This window comes from Bos indicus x Bos taurus, chromosome 1, assembly GCF_003369695.1.
Source record: "Bos indicus x Bos taurus breed Angus x Brahman F1 hybrid chromosome 1, Bos_hybrid_MaternalHap_v2.0, whole genome shotgun sequence".
NCBI classification, from domain to species: Eukaryota; Metazoa; Chordata; class Mammalia; order Artiodactyla; family Bovidae; genus Bos; species Bos indicus x Bos taurus.
In genome coordinates, this window is record NC_040076.1 from 15,180,552 (window position 1) to 15,194,261 (window position 13,710).

The 13,710-nt window shown below is 36.4% G+C and overlaps 1 protein-coding gene across 2 annotated transcripts in view; it reads right to left on the minus strand.

Moving 5' to 3' along the window:
* Positions 1-13,710, minus strand: part of NCAM2 (neural cell adhesion molecule 2) — a 567,319-nt gene that overhangs the window by 67,063 nt on the left and 486,546 nt on the right. For both annotated transcript variants that reach the window (XM_027545118.1, XM_027545216.1), the window contains exon 13: positions 4,100-4,219. In XM_027545118.1, the coding sequence (XP_027400919.1) occupies positions 4,100-4,219 (120 nt within the window). The remainder of the gene's footprint in view (positions 1-4,099; positions 4,220-13,710) is intronic.

Genomic DNA, 13,710 nt, shown 5'->3' on the forward strand with positions numbered 1-13,710 from the left:
TGGCAAAACCAATACAACATTGTAAAGTAAAAATAAAACAATAAATAAGTAAAAATAAAAAAATTGTCACTTAAAAAAAATTTCATTTTATGGTATACTGAATTGTATTATTTTTGTGGAAAAATTGATTTCTGAAACAGTTTTTGACTAGAACAACTTCACAGATCTACCAATAAATAAAAAAATAAACAAATATTTCAAAAATTAAAAAAATCTCACTTTATGAAAATATAACTTTGGTGTTATTCTTCACATGAAGATGGTCTTATAATAAATATAATATGTTTAATATGAACAGAGTTCAACAGAAGTGGAAGAGTATCAGCATTAGTGTGAAATATTATGAAATAAGATGATTAAATGCTGTTAACATACTATGTTTTCTGTATATAAATTTAAACTTCTGTAAAAAAAAAGTATAATAACATCTTAAAAGGATTCAATAAGAGAATATGAGAAAGACTAAATATGAAGAGTGGGGTTGCTTAGGATTATAAGTAGAGAAAGGATAGCTCTCTATTAAAATGAGGTTAAGTCATTCTAGGGTAATTTTAGTCAGGAGGTGGGGTTTTGAGTCAAGATCTATTTGCAGTGGTCCTGGTAAAAAAGAGGCACTGAAAAAGACTCTGCCATCAGGAATGGAGAATACACAACATATCTGACATTTTATGATAACCAACAGAAAAGACTTGGTCATAAATTAAGACGATTATTGCAGTCAATTTGACTGTACTACATAAGTATATAATAAGCAAAGCATTGCATAGATTGTCATACCAAACACTCTCTTCCAATAACACAAGAGAAGACTCTACAAATGGACATCACCAGATGGTCAATATCAAAATCAGTTTGATTATATTCTTTACAGCCAAAGACGGAGAAGCTCTATACAGTCAGCAAAAACAAGACCAGGAGCTGACTGTGGCTCAGATCATGAACTCCTTATTGCCAAATTCAGACTTAAATTGAAGAAAGTACGGAAAACCACTAGACCGTTCAGTTCAGTTCAGTTCAGTCACTCAGTCGTGTCCGACTCTTTGTGACCTCATAAATCGCAGCACGCCAGGCCTCCCTGTCCATCACCAACTCCCGGAGTTCACTCAGACTCATGTCCATCAAGTCAGTGATGCCATCCAGCCATCTCATCCTCTGTCGTCCCCTTCTCCTCCTGCCCCCTATCCCTCCCAGCATCAGAGGCTTTTCCAATGAGTCAACTCTTTGCATGAGGTGGCCAAAGTACTGGAGTTTCAGCTTTAGCATCATTCCTTCCAAAGAAATCCCAGGGCTGATCTCCTTCAGAATGGACTGGTTGGATCTCCTTGCAGACCACGGTACTCTCAAGAGTCTTCTCCAACACCACAGTTCAAAAGCATCAATTCTTCGGCACTCAGCTTTCTTCACAGTCCAACTCTCACATCCATACATGATTACTGGAAAAACCATAGCCTTGACTGGATGGACCATTCAGGTATGACCTAAATCAAATCCCTTACGATCATACAGTAGAAGTGACAAATAGATACAAGGGATTAGATCTAACAGATAGAGTGCTTGAAGAACTATGAACAGAGGTTTGTGACATTGTACAGGGGGCAAGGATCAAGACCATCCCCAAGAAAAATAAATGCAAAAAGGCAAAATGCTCGTCTGTGGCGATCTTACAAATAACTGAGAAAACAAGACAAGCAAAAGGCAAAGGAGAAAATAAAAGATATACCCATTTGAATGCAGAGTTCCAAAGAACAGCAAGGAGAGATAAGAAAGCCTTCTCCAGTGATCAATGCAAGAAATAGAGGAAAACGATAGGATGGGAAAGACAGAAATCTCTTCAAGAAAATTAGAGATATGAAGTGAACTTTTCATGCAAAGATGGGCATAATAAAGGACAGAAATGGTATAGACATAACAGAAGCAGAAGATATTAAGAAGAGGGAGCAAAAATACACAAAAGGACTATATAAAAAAGATCTTCATGACACAGATAACCATGATGGTGTGATCACTCACTTAGAGCCAGACATCCTGGAATGTGAAGTCAAGTGGGCCTTAGGAAACATGAATTCGAACAAAGCTAGTGGAGGTGATGGAATTCCAGTTGAACCATTTCAAATCCTAAAAGATGATGCTGTAAAAGTGCTGCACTTGATATGCCAGCAATTTTGGAAAACTCAGCAGTGGCCACAGGAATGGAAAAGGTCAGTTTTCATTCCAATCCCAAAGAAAGGCAAAGCCAAAGAATGTTCAAACTATCGCACAATTGCACTCATCTCACACACTAGCAAAGTAATGCTCAAAATTCTCCAAGCCAGGCTTCAACAGTATGTGGACCAGGAAATTCCAGATGTTCAAGCTGGATTTAGAAAAGGCAGAGGAACCAGAGATCAAATTGCCAACATCCGTTGGATCATCAAAAAAGTGACAGACTTCCACAAAAACATCTACTTATGCTTTATTTACTACACCAAGTCTGTGGACCATGTGGATCACAACAAGCTGTGGAAAATTCTAAAAGAGATGGGCATACCAGACCACCTAACCTGCCTCCTTTGAAATCTGTATACAGGTCAAGAAGCAAGAGTTAGTACTGGACATGGAACAACAGACTTGTTCTAAATTGAGAAAGGATTATGTCTAGACTGTATATTGTCACCCTGATTATTTAACTTATATGCAGGGTACATCATGAGAAATGCTGGACTGGATGAAGCACAAACTTGAATCAAGATTGCCAGGAGAAATAATAATAACCTCAAATATGCAGATGACACCACCCTCATGGCAGAAAATGAAGAAGAACTAAAGAGCCTCTGGATGAAAGTGAAAAAAGGAGAGTATAAAAGTTGGCTTAAAGCTCAACTTTCAGAAAACTAAGATCATGGCATCTGGTCCCAACACGTCATGGGGAAACAATGAAAACAGTGAGAGACCTTATTTTGGGGGTTCCAAAATCACTGAAGATGGTGACTGCAGCCATAAAATTAAAAGACACTTGTTCCTTGGAAGAAAAGCTATGACCAACCTAGATAGAATTTTAAAAAGCAGACATTACTTTGCCAGCAAAGGTCCATCTTGTCAAAGCTATGCTTTTTCCAGTAGTCATGTATGGATGTGAGAAGAATTGATGCTTTTGAACTGTGGTGTTGAAAAAGACTTTTGAGAGTCCCTTGGACTGCAAGGAGATCCAAGCAGTCCATCCTAAAGAAAATCAATCCTGAATATTCATTGGAAGGACTGATGCTGAAGCTGAAACGCCAACATTTTGGCCACCTGATGCGAAGAACTGATTCATTGATAAAGATCTTGATGCTGGGAAAGATTGAAGGCAGGAGGAGACAAGGATGACAAAGGATGAGATGGTTGGATGGCATCATCGCCTCAATGGACATGAGCTTGAGAAAGCTTGGGAGTTGGTGATGGACATGGAAGCCTGACGTACAGCAGTCCAAAGGGTCGCAAAGAGTCCGACACAACAGAGCAACTGAACTGAACTAGTGCATAGATTATATAATGGTGTTTGCTCTATCACACTCAATTTTCTCATATTTTTTAACAGTTTATTCAACATAAAGGAAATCTATACTATTTTAAATTTATCTAACTTTATGTAAATGCATTTTAACATTTCAAAACAGGATAGTAATGAGAAGGGGGCTTCAGCAGTTATTCTTCTGCAGTCACCATTGCAATGAATTAATTTAGTGGTACCTTTTTCTCACACTTAGGGTCTATGTAATCCATGGAATACAGGCAATGGTCATGCTTCAGCAAAATAGAACATTAAATTTGTTGCACAGATACTTTTCTACTCTCTCTTTGAATATAGTCTGAGCACTACAATCTAATTAATCAGACTGAAAAAGTAAGGCACTTTCCTGATGGGAACAAATTTACTCTATATTTTGCAGTGCACTTTTTTCCCCTTTCTTCAAACAGAGTTATTTTTTGTAAGTCTGAGATGCCACCATCTTCAGCAACCACTCCAACAAAGATATAATTCACTTTCTCAAAGTGTTGAAATGTCTCCCTGTATTTTAGTATCCCATTTAAGTTTGCAAGGAAGAGAATGACAACAGAGAGAAAAACACAGATTACTTACGGACTGGTAGTGTTTGGAAAATTTCTATTTTACTATAGTCTCCTTGTCCTTTTCCATTTACAGCTGCAACCCTGATTTCATAAGTTGTATTTGGTTCCAGGTTGCTCAAAACAACCATTGCTAAAAGAAAAAAAAAAAAACATATGCCTATGATTAATACATTTTAATAAGTAAAACAAATCAAACAATTATAAAGTTGAGTGGAACAGTATCACTGAATTAATCTTTCCATGAAATATCTGAAAAGCATAAGAGCTATACATAAGTGGCAAATTATTTGTGGGTAATTGTCTTCTTCATCTCTATTTTAACTTTTTACCCAGATGCAATAACTTTCAAAGAAGAAAATTAATAGTTCCTTTCATGATACTTACATTCACAAAGTAGAAAATGAAATATTTTTCTTTCATTTTTTCAATATTCAAGAATTAAAAGGATTTAAATAAAACATCTTTACTGAATGCATCTCAAATATTTTGTCTACTCTAATGAAAGCTAAGATGTGTATTTAATGATCTATATCTTGTACTTTCATGTTAGGATGTTTCAAATGATAATACACCCACTCCCAGCACACCTCATGTTATACCAGAAATCCGCAGAACAGAGGGATGCTGCATCATTCATAGTCCTGCATTGTAAATATTACTTGTGAATAAATCATTGAAACTAATACTCTCTTTGAACCTCAGACTGACTTGCTCCAACCTCTTATACATAAAACACAATAAAATATTCAATATCAATCAATCAATAAATAGATGAGTGCTATAGAATTTAGTGGAGATATGAAATTCAATATTTAGAAGTCTGATCTCCAGTATAAGGTTTTTGAGTCATGTCAAAGAAGTGTCACTCAGCCGATGGTTGTAAAAGTGGATCATTTGCTTGATAATCTCAAATCAAATCAAGTTATTTTAATGCTAGCTTGAAGCCTGTCAACTCTCATATTTCTCTCTGAATTTCTTCTTGAGTATTTACCATACCAGCCCTGGATACAACACAACACAAAGGAGAAGAAAGAATCCGAAAAAGTACAGGCATATACAATTTTATTAGAAATATTCTGTGGGTCATGACAGTCCTTTTAATTTGCTAGAAGGTTTTAAATACATTTGTAGATTTCAAAATTTTACATCTTTACAAATACCTTTGGTGGAACTAATACAATTCCATAGTTGCCTCTATCCTCACTGCTTTTGCTAAACAGAGTAAAAAGCTTTTGCTAAACAGAGTAAAAATTAAAAAGTAGACATGGAAATGCCTTGATGACCAATCAAAAGGAAGTTATATCTGGTTTACATAATAATCTAAAGTCAAATGTGCTCAGTCGCTCAGTCGTGTCTGACTCTTTGTGACCCCATGGACTGTAGACTGCCAGCCTCCTTTGTTCATGGGATTTTTCCATGGGATTTTCCTAGTAAGAATACAGGAGTGGGTTGCTATTTTCTCCTCCCAACTCAGGGCTTGTACCTGCATCTCCTGTGTCTCCTGCATTGCAGGTGGATTCTTTCCTGTTATGCCACTGGGAAAACCTCAAAGTCAAATGATCAATTCATAATAGAAAATATAATCAATTATAAAAGATTAAATCATAAGTAATCAGGCACCTATCTGTAAGACTATTGATTAACATGAACAATGACTGAAGATGAGACAAACTGAATAAAATCCCAATATAGTATATTAACCTGTTTCTGATAATTACATTATAATGTATATTCACTAGATAACATTTTTCATTTTATGTTGAATGAATATACTTAGAGAATTTGATACTTTTTGTCCTACCTTCTTTTCTCCAATATTATCATATATACCGGATAAATGTTAATGGCAAAATATGGTTCAGATATCAACCAGACAGATATTAATCCAGTATAGATGTTTCAAAATCATTCAAAAGAATACATTTTCCATAATGAAAATTTTATTTCTCATTTTCTCTACTGGGTAAGAAAACTGCACTTGCTTTAGAGAGCACACAGCCTTGTGAAAACCTTGGATGAAAACACACGGTATCAAAGTTAAAGGAGGCCAACTGAGAAAAACCGGATTAGCAGGGGAATCCAACTGATTAGAAGCTACAAGGATAAATCGGAAAGTCAGCCTTGAATTCAATTTCTTCCGACAGGTTTTTTTAGGAAACCCAAACACAGTTGGCTGGTGAGCTGGATTCAGAGAAATACCAGCCCAAGAAAAAGTATTCATTTGCAGTAGAGGAATGGTTAGTGGGAGATGAAACTGGTCATGGAGATAATGGAAAGGGAGAAGGACTCAAGCTAAGAGGCAGCTGAAATGCTTAGAACTTGGAATCCCATTGAGTTTAAGAGAGAATGCTTCTGCTCAAGATCTGCATAAGAAGGAATTTAAATGTTAAAAATTTATCATATTTTATCATTTAATAAGCTAAAAATATAGCAAATTTAAAATCAAAGTGGCACTTCCCCAGTGGCTCAATTGAAAAATAATCTGCCTGCAATGCAGGAGACCCAAGTTCGATCCCTGGGTGAGGAAGTTACCCTGGAGAAGGGAATGGTGACCCACTCCTGTATTCTGCCTGGAGAATTCCATGACAGATCTGGCGGGCTACAGTCCATGAAACTGGAAAGAGTTGGACATGACTGAGCAACTAACACATTCAAAATCAAAGTAAGCTAGACCTGCAGAGATTAATGCTTTATAAAAGTGAGTTTAGTTTTCAGGGGTTGTAACAAAAACGTATGGGCCCTTGGACAATCAGTAATGTCACAGAGTAGTTTGTGTTTGTAGCATGGAGACTTATGAGAGACTAGTACAGGAACTAGCCAGGTTGTAATAACATTTGTAATAAGACACTTAGTGATACAGGCTTTAGATGCATGAAAGAAGTCCCATGGCTCTGGATCTGATTCCACCACTGACTGAGGTTCAACCAAGTCTTAGGGCTGAGTTTTTCTTCTCAACTTCTAAATCAAAACACTTTTATTAAGTTTTATAGAAACAAAAGTATAAAAAATTAGTTGAAAATAAGTGTAGATTGGACTTACCAGGTGGCTCTGATGGTAAAGAATCTGCCTGCATTGCAGGAGACACAGATTTGATCCCTGGTGGGAAAGACCCCTGGCTAAGGGGATGCTACCCTCTCTATTCCATTGTTGCCTAGAGAACACCATGGACAGAGGAGCCTGGTGGGCTACAGTCATAGTGATATTTACAAACATTTATACATATAATCTATATACAGAGTATACTACACAAGAATATAGGAGAGTTTGCCATAGATGCTTTTACTGCTACAGACAACTTTGGTATGTAATATGCTCTCCATATTCTATGATGTAAAGATGCAGCTGCTTACCATTGTTTTATTTATTTATTTTTGGCTGCACTCCATGGCAAGAGGATCTTAATTCCCATACCCCCTGCAGGAGAAGCATGCAGTCTTAACCTCTGGACTACCAGGGAATTCCTTTGCCATTGTTTTAAAATCACAAGTTTGACTACCTCGCTGTGAGGGACTGGTAATGCTTATATTCAGGTGTTTGTCTTTATACAAACAAGAAAAGCGACAGAATTTAAATCACACAATTTTAATTCCAAATAAAATTTTTCATTTCTTCAGAAGCCTGGAGGTCAGACTATTCATCTTTTTAGATTAAAAATGAATAACAATAGTGTTATCAAAGAATCAGAGCATATCAAATTAAGGAAAAAGTTGATATTACTTGGATTAAATACTTGAAGCGTATCTCCCACTACCCACTCCATAACTACACACATTAAAAAAAAGGTAGCTCTGCATTCTACTTGAATGCTCTGAGTAATTCAAGTAAAACTCCTTCTGGCTTGGATTGCCAGCACTCCTCCTCCTGTCATATTTCATGGAGATTGTGAGGCACTTTGAGTGCCTCTCTACTTCTGCCACGGGGACACTCATTTCTTGAATCACAGGATGATCAATTCACAATTGATTTTACCCATGTTTCTCTTATTAATATGTTTGTTTTCTGTGCTAAGACTCTTTTCTAATAACTGAATTTCACAGCAGAACAATTTGTGGAGGAGAGAAGCAACAAGAGCACAATGATGGTGAGCAGCTGTTACAACATTGGGCTAAAGGTAAAGCAGAGGGGAGGCCTTTTATAGAGGACTTTGCAAATTATAGGGGAGCGACATGGAAGAAAACCTGTTAAAGCCAGTTTACAAAGTTCATATATAAGAAGTCAGTCTGCTTTTGAGTTCTGACTCTAAAGGTTTTGGTACAATGACCCTTATTATGAGGCTTATTAACATTGTGTGAACATAAAGATTACTGTGTGAAATTGAAAGAACTCCATAAGTTGGGGCTCATTTAAAGAGAGGGAAAGGTAAGGATTCAGGGGAGGCAAAGCCTGTGTCTGTAATTTGACTTGCCTTTCTTAAATGAGAGGATATATATGTTAAATTGTCCATAATTTACTGACGTATTACCAAACATAGGGTTTCTGAATACACAAGGTAGGGCTTGAAAGCAAACCACCACTTGAAATACAAAGACTGTGTACTCTATAATAGAGCCCCTCAAATTACGAAGTTAGTTAATGAAAGACTTTCTTTCCCCCAATGTGTCCGTACAATAGAATAACAGAACCACAAACTAAGGTGTGGGATGGGTTCTTTCTCTATAATTTATTGAAAATTCAAACTCAAAAATTAGGTGAAAGTAGGTCTAGATTACAAACCACTAAAAGTTCTCCAAGGACAAATGGCAAACATTTAAGTCTTTCATAGTTATATTCATGCTGATTTAGAAACCATAATGCAATTCTTCTGAAAATTATAAACAACCATGAATTCTCCTTTGACATGGCAACAAGGGCAAGTTCTATAAAAACGCTGGTTTCTCTCACTAATGTAATGTTTCTGATTGATTTAAATATAACTGTGTTTTATAAAGGCCATTTTGTTATCTGGCTATAAATGTAAAGGTTACAGTAAATACATGGCAATAATGTATTGAGATACACTAAAAACAGTGACATTTTAACTGACAAATGAAAGGAAAATCGAACTTTTTAAACATTATTTTTACAAGTATGGAAATGATATTACTAGAGAGAAAAATCTGATCTGTATTCTCTAAGAAGGGAATCGAGTTTTATTAAAAGCAGTTGAACAAAATATATTTTGTTTGTTCAGAAAATGGATTGTCAGTTCCTCCCTTTGGCTGTCAAGAGAAGCAGAGGCTACTGAATATTTACAACTCTCAGAGCAAGGTAAATTACATATTAATATTTACATACTAATTAGGTTTAGCAAAGCTCTAAAGTGAGATGAAAATTTAACCATACTCTCTTCACTCTCTTAAACCCCGGATCTCTCCATGGGTTTTTCCTCCATGGGTCATTCAATATACAGATAAGGACTCCCTTGGTGTAGAACTGCTGTATCATCCATCTAACATCGAACTGTTCAGGTTATCACAAACTCGGAAAACATCAGATAGCCAAGAACAATCACAAAGCTTGTCTAGGATAGAACTGATCATTCCAAATTTCACCTGCTCTTAATCTCCTCATATAAATCTGTAAATATAATGAAATCCCCAAAGTTCCTCATCTGAGATTCAACTTTTGTTGTCTAAACAGTTAAAACAAGAAACAAGACAAGATAGCTTTTTTTGGAGAGAGAAAATTCTCTTACTCCTTTCTGCAGAAGTTTACAACAGGTTTGAATAAAAACAAAAGTAATTTTTTAACTTTTATTTCCATAATGCAGAATTTTGACCTCAGTTATTCTTTACATACATGAAAATAATATGTTGGGATGATTTAATTACTAATGCAAAATGTCTTCAAGTTTTCTTAAGTGGTTTATGCAAATACTCATCTCAGTTCAACTATATTTTCATGTACTCTTGAAAGTATCCATTTTATTTTTGCACACTTATATAGTGTTTAAAGATTCCATCAGTTGAAAAAGAATATTATCTCACTTTTTAAAACTATCTTAAAGATTTTTATAGATCATAATATATAAGTTGTTTCCTGCTGCTGCTGCTAAGTCGCTTCAGTCGTGTCCAACTCTGTGCAACCGCATAGATGACAGCCCACCAGGCTCCCCCGTTCCTGGGATTCTCCAGGCAAGAACACTGGAGTGGGTTGCCGTTTCCTTCTCCAATGAGTGAAAGTGAAAAGTGAAAGTGAAGTCGCTCAGTCGTGTCCGACTCCTAGTGACCCCATGGACTGCAGCCCACCAGGCTCCTCCATCCATGGGATTTTCCAGGCAAGAGTCCTGGAGTGGGTTGCCATTGCCTTCTCCGTATAAGTTGTTTAAATACATACTATGGGCTTCCCAGGTGACACAGCAGTAAAGAATCTGTCAATGCAAGAGACAAAGATGTGGGTTTGTTCCCTGGGTCGGGTAGATCCCCTGGTGCAGGAAATAGCAACCTACTCCAGTATTCTTGCTTGGGAAATTCCATGGACAGAGAAGTCTGGTGGGCTATGGGTGGCAAAGAGTTGGAGATGACTGAGCACGCACAGATATAAATATATATACTATTAATACAAATAATGTTTAGGGATATACTAATTATAATAAATAATTCAAATGAATATATTCTTTGATGAAGAGTAGAATGAAAAATTAAATTATCATGTACTATTTGTGTTGGGTTTTAACTAAAAAAATATATTGATGACATTATTTTAAAACTACAGCTCATCATTTCTGAATTTATGTAAGTTTTTTCTTTCCTGTACTGCTTTTTATGTTCTTTTTCACTGTGAGCATAAATGATACATAAAAACAATTTAACAATTGTCTTCAATTAAATAGCTTATCCTTGAAATATGCTTTTTGCTAAAACCTTGCTTTAAATAAAGAATAGTTTCACCAAAATTATTTTCATAAACTATTCATACTTTTTATGTTTAAAATATAATACTTCTTATCACATAGAAATTATTCCTCTAAAGGAGTTTGACTGATTTTCTTTAGGATCCACTTAGTATGTAAATGATGATAGATAAATAATTACCAAAATTTTTAAAACCTCGAATAGCCAAAGCGATCTTGAGAAAGAAGAATGGAACTGGAGGAATCAACCTACCTGACTTCAGGCTCTACTACAAAGCCACAGTTATCAAGACAGTATGGTACTGGCACAAAGACAGAAATATAGATCAATGGAACAAAATAGAAAGCCCAGAGATAAATCCACGCACATATGGACACCTTATCTTTGACAAAGGAGGCAAGAATATACAATGGATTAAAGACAATCTCTTTAACAAGTGGTGCTGGGAAAACTGGTCAACCACTTGTAAAAGAATGAAACTAGAACACTTTCTAACACCATACGCAAAAATAAACTCAAAATGGATTAAATATCTAAACATAAGACCAGAAACTATAAACTCCTAGAGGAGAACATAGGCAAAACACTCTCTGACATACATCACAGCAGGATCCTCTATGACCCACCTCCCAAAATATTGGAAATAAAAGCAAAAATAAACAAATGGGACCTAATTAAACTTAAAAGCTTCTGCACAACAAAGGAAACTATCAGCAAGGTGAAAAGACAGCCTTCAGAATGGGAGAAAATAATAGCAAATGAAGCAACAGACAAACAACTAATCTCAAAAATATATAAGCAATTCCTACAGCTCAACTCCAGAAAAATAAATGACCCAATCAAAAAATGGGCCAAAGAACTAAATAGACATTTCTCCAAAGAAGACATACAGATGGCTAACAAACACATGAAAAGATGCTCAACATCACTCATTATCAGAGAAATGCAAATCAAGACCACTATGAGGTACCATTTCACACCAGTCAGAATGGCTGCGATCCAAAAGTCTACAAATAATAAATGCTGGAGAGGGTGTGGAGAAAAGGGAACTCTCTTACACTGTTGGTGGGAATGCAAACTAGTACAGCCACTATGGAGAACAGTGTGGAGATTCCTTAAAAAACTGGAAATAGAACTGCCTTATGATCCAGCAATCCCACTGCTGGGCATACACACTGAGGAAACCAGAAGGGAAAGAGACACATGTACCCCATTGTTCATCGCAGCACTGTTTATAATAGCCAGGACATGGAAGCAACCTAGATGTCCATCAGCAGATGAATGGATAAGAAAGCAGTGGTACATATACACAATGGAGTATTACTCAGCCATTAAAAAGAAAACATTTGAATCAGTTCTAATGAGGTGGATGAAATTGGAGCCTATTATACAGAGTGAAGTAAGCCAGAAGGAAAAACACCAATACAGTATACTAACGCATATATATGGAATTTAGAAAGATGATAACAATAACCCTGTGTACGAGACAGCAAAAGAGACACTAATGTATGGAACAGTCTTATGGACTCTGTGGGAGAGGGAGAGGGTGGGAAGATTTGGGAGAATGGCATTGAAACATGTAAAATATCATGTATGAAACGAGATGCCAGTCCCGGTTCAATGCTCGATACTGGATGCTTGGGGCTAGTGCACTGGGATGACCCAGAGGGATGGTATGGGGAGGGAGGAGGGAGGAGGGTTCAGGATGGGGAGCACATGTATCCTGTGATGGATTCATTTTGATATTTGGCAAAACTAATACAATTATGTAAAGTTTAAAAATAAAATAAAATTAAAAAAAAATAATTACCAAAATTTTTCTTCTATAATCTAAATTAATAAATTTTTATAAAATACCCATGAGAAGTATCTTGAATGACTAAAAGTAATCAGAATATTATTTTTTCATTCACAAATATGCTAATTTCCCAAAATATCAAAACAAAATTACTTTTTTATATTATAAACTTTTTTGTTTTTCTCCTTTTTTTAGGGGGAAAGGAATTAGGAGCTGAAGTTAAGCTTTTGTAACTAAATGTGGCTATAAAAACTCGAAGCCACATTTTAGCTATTTAACCTCTTAATAAATTTTATTAAGTCTGTCTAGTCAAAGCTATGTTTTTTCCAGTAGTCATATATGGATGTGAGAGTTGGACTGTAAAGAAAGCTGAGTGCCGAAGAACTGATGCTTTTGAACTGTGGTGTTGGAGAAGACTCTTGAGAGTCCCTTGGACTACAAGGAGATCCAACCAGTCAATCGAAAAGGAAATCTGCCTTGAATATTCATTGGAAGGACTGATGCTGAAGCTGAAGTTCCAATATTTTGGCCACCTGATGCAAAGAGCTGACAAACTGGAAAAGACCCTGATCCTAGGAAAGACTAGGTAGGAGGAGAGGGGGACAACAGAGGAAGAGATGGTTGGATGGCATCACCAACTCAATGGACGTGAGTTTGAGCAAGCTCCAGGAGTTGTTGATGAACAGAGAAGCCTGATGTGCTGCAGTCCATGGGGTCTCAAAGAGTTGGACACAACTGAGTGACTGAACTGAATTGAATAACAATTATACATATTTTTTATGTTATCAACTATGCCTTCTACTTTGGATTCTGAATGTTTTACTGAGAGAAGCTTTCTACTGTAAGATTCTTATGGGCAGAACACATATGCTATGCTATGCTATGCTATGCTAAGTCACTTCAGTCGTGTCCGACTCTGTGTGACCCCATAGACGGCAGCCCACCAGGCTCCCCTGTCCCTGGGATTCTCCAGGCAAGAACACTGGAGTG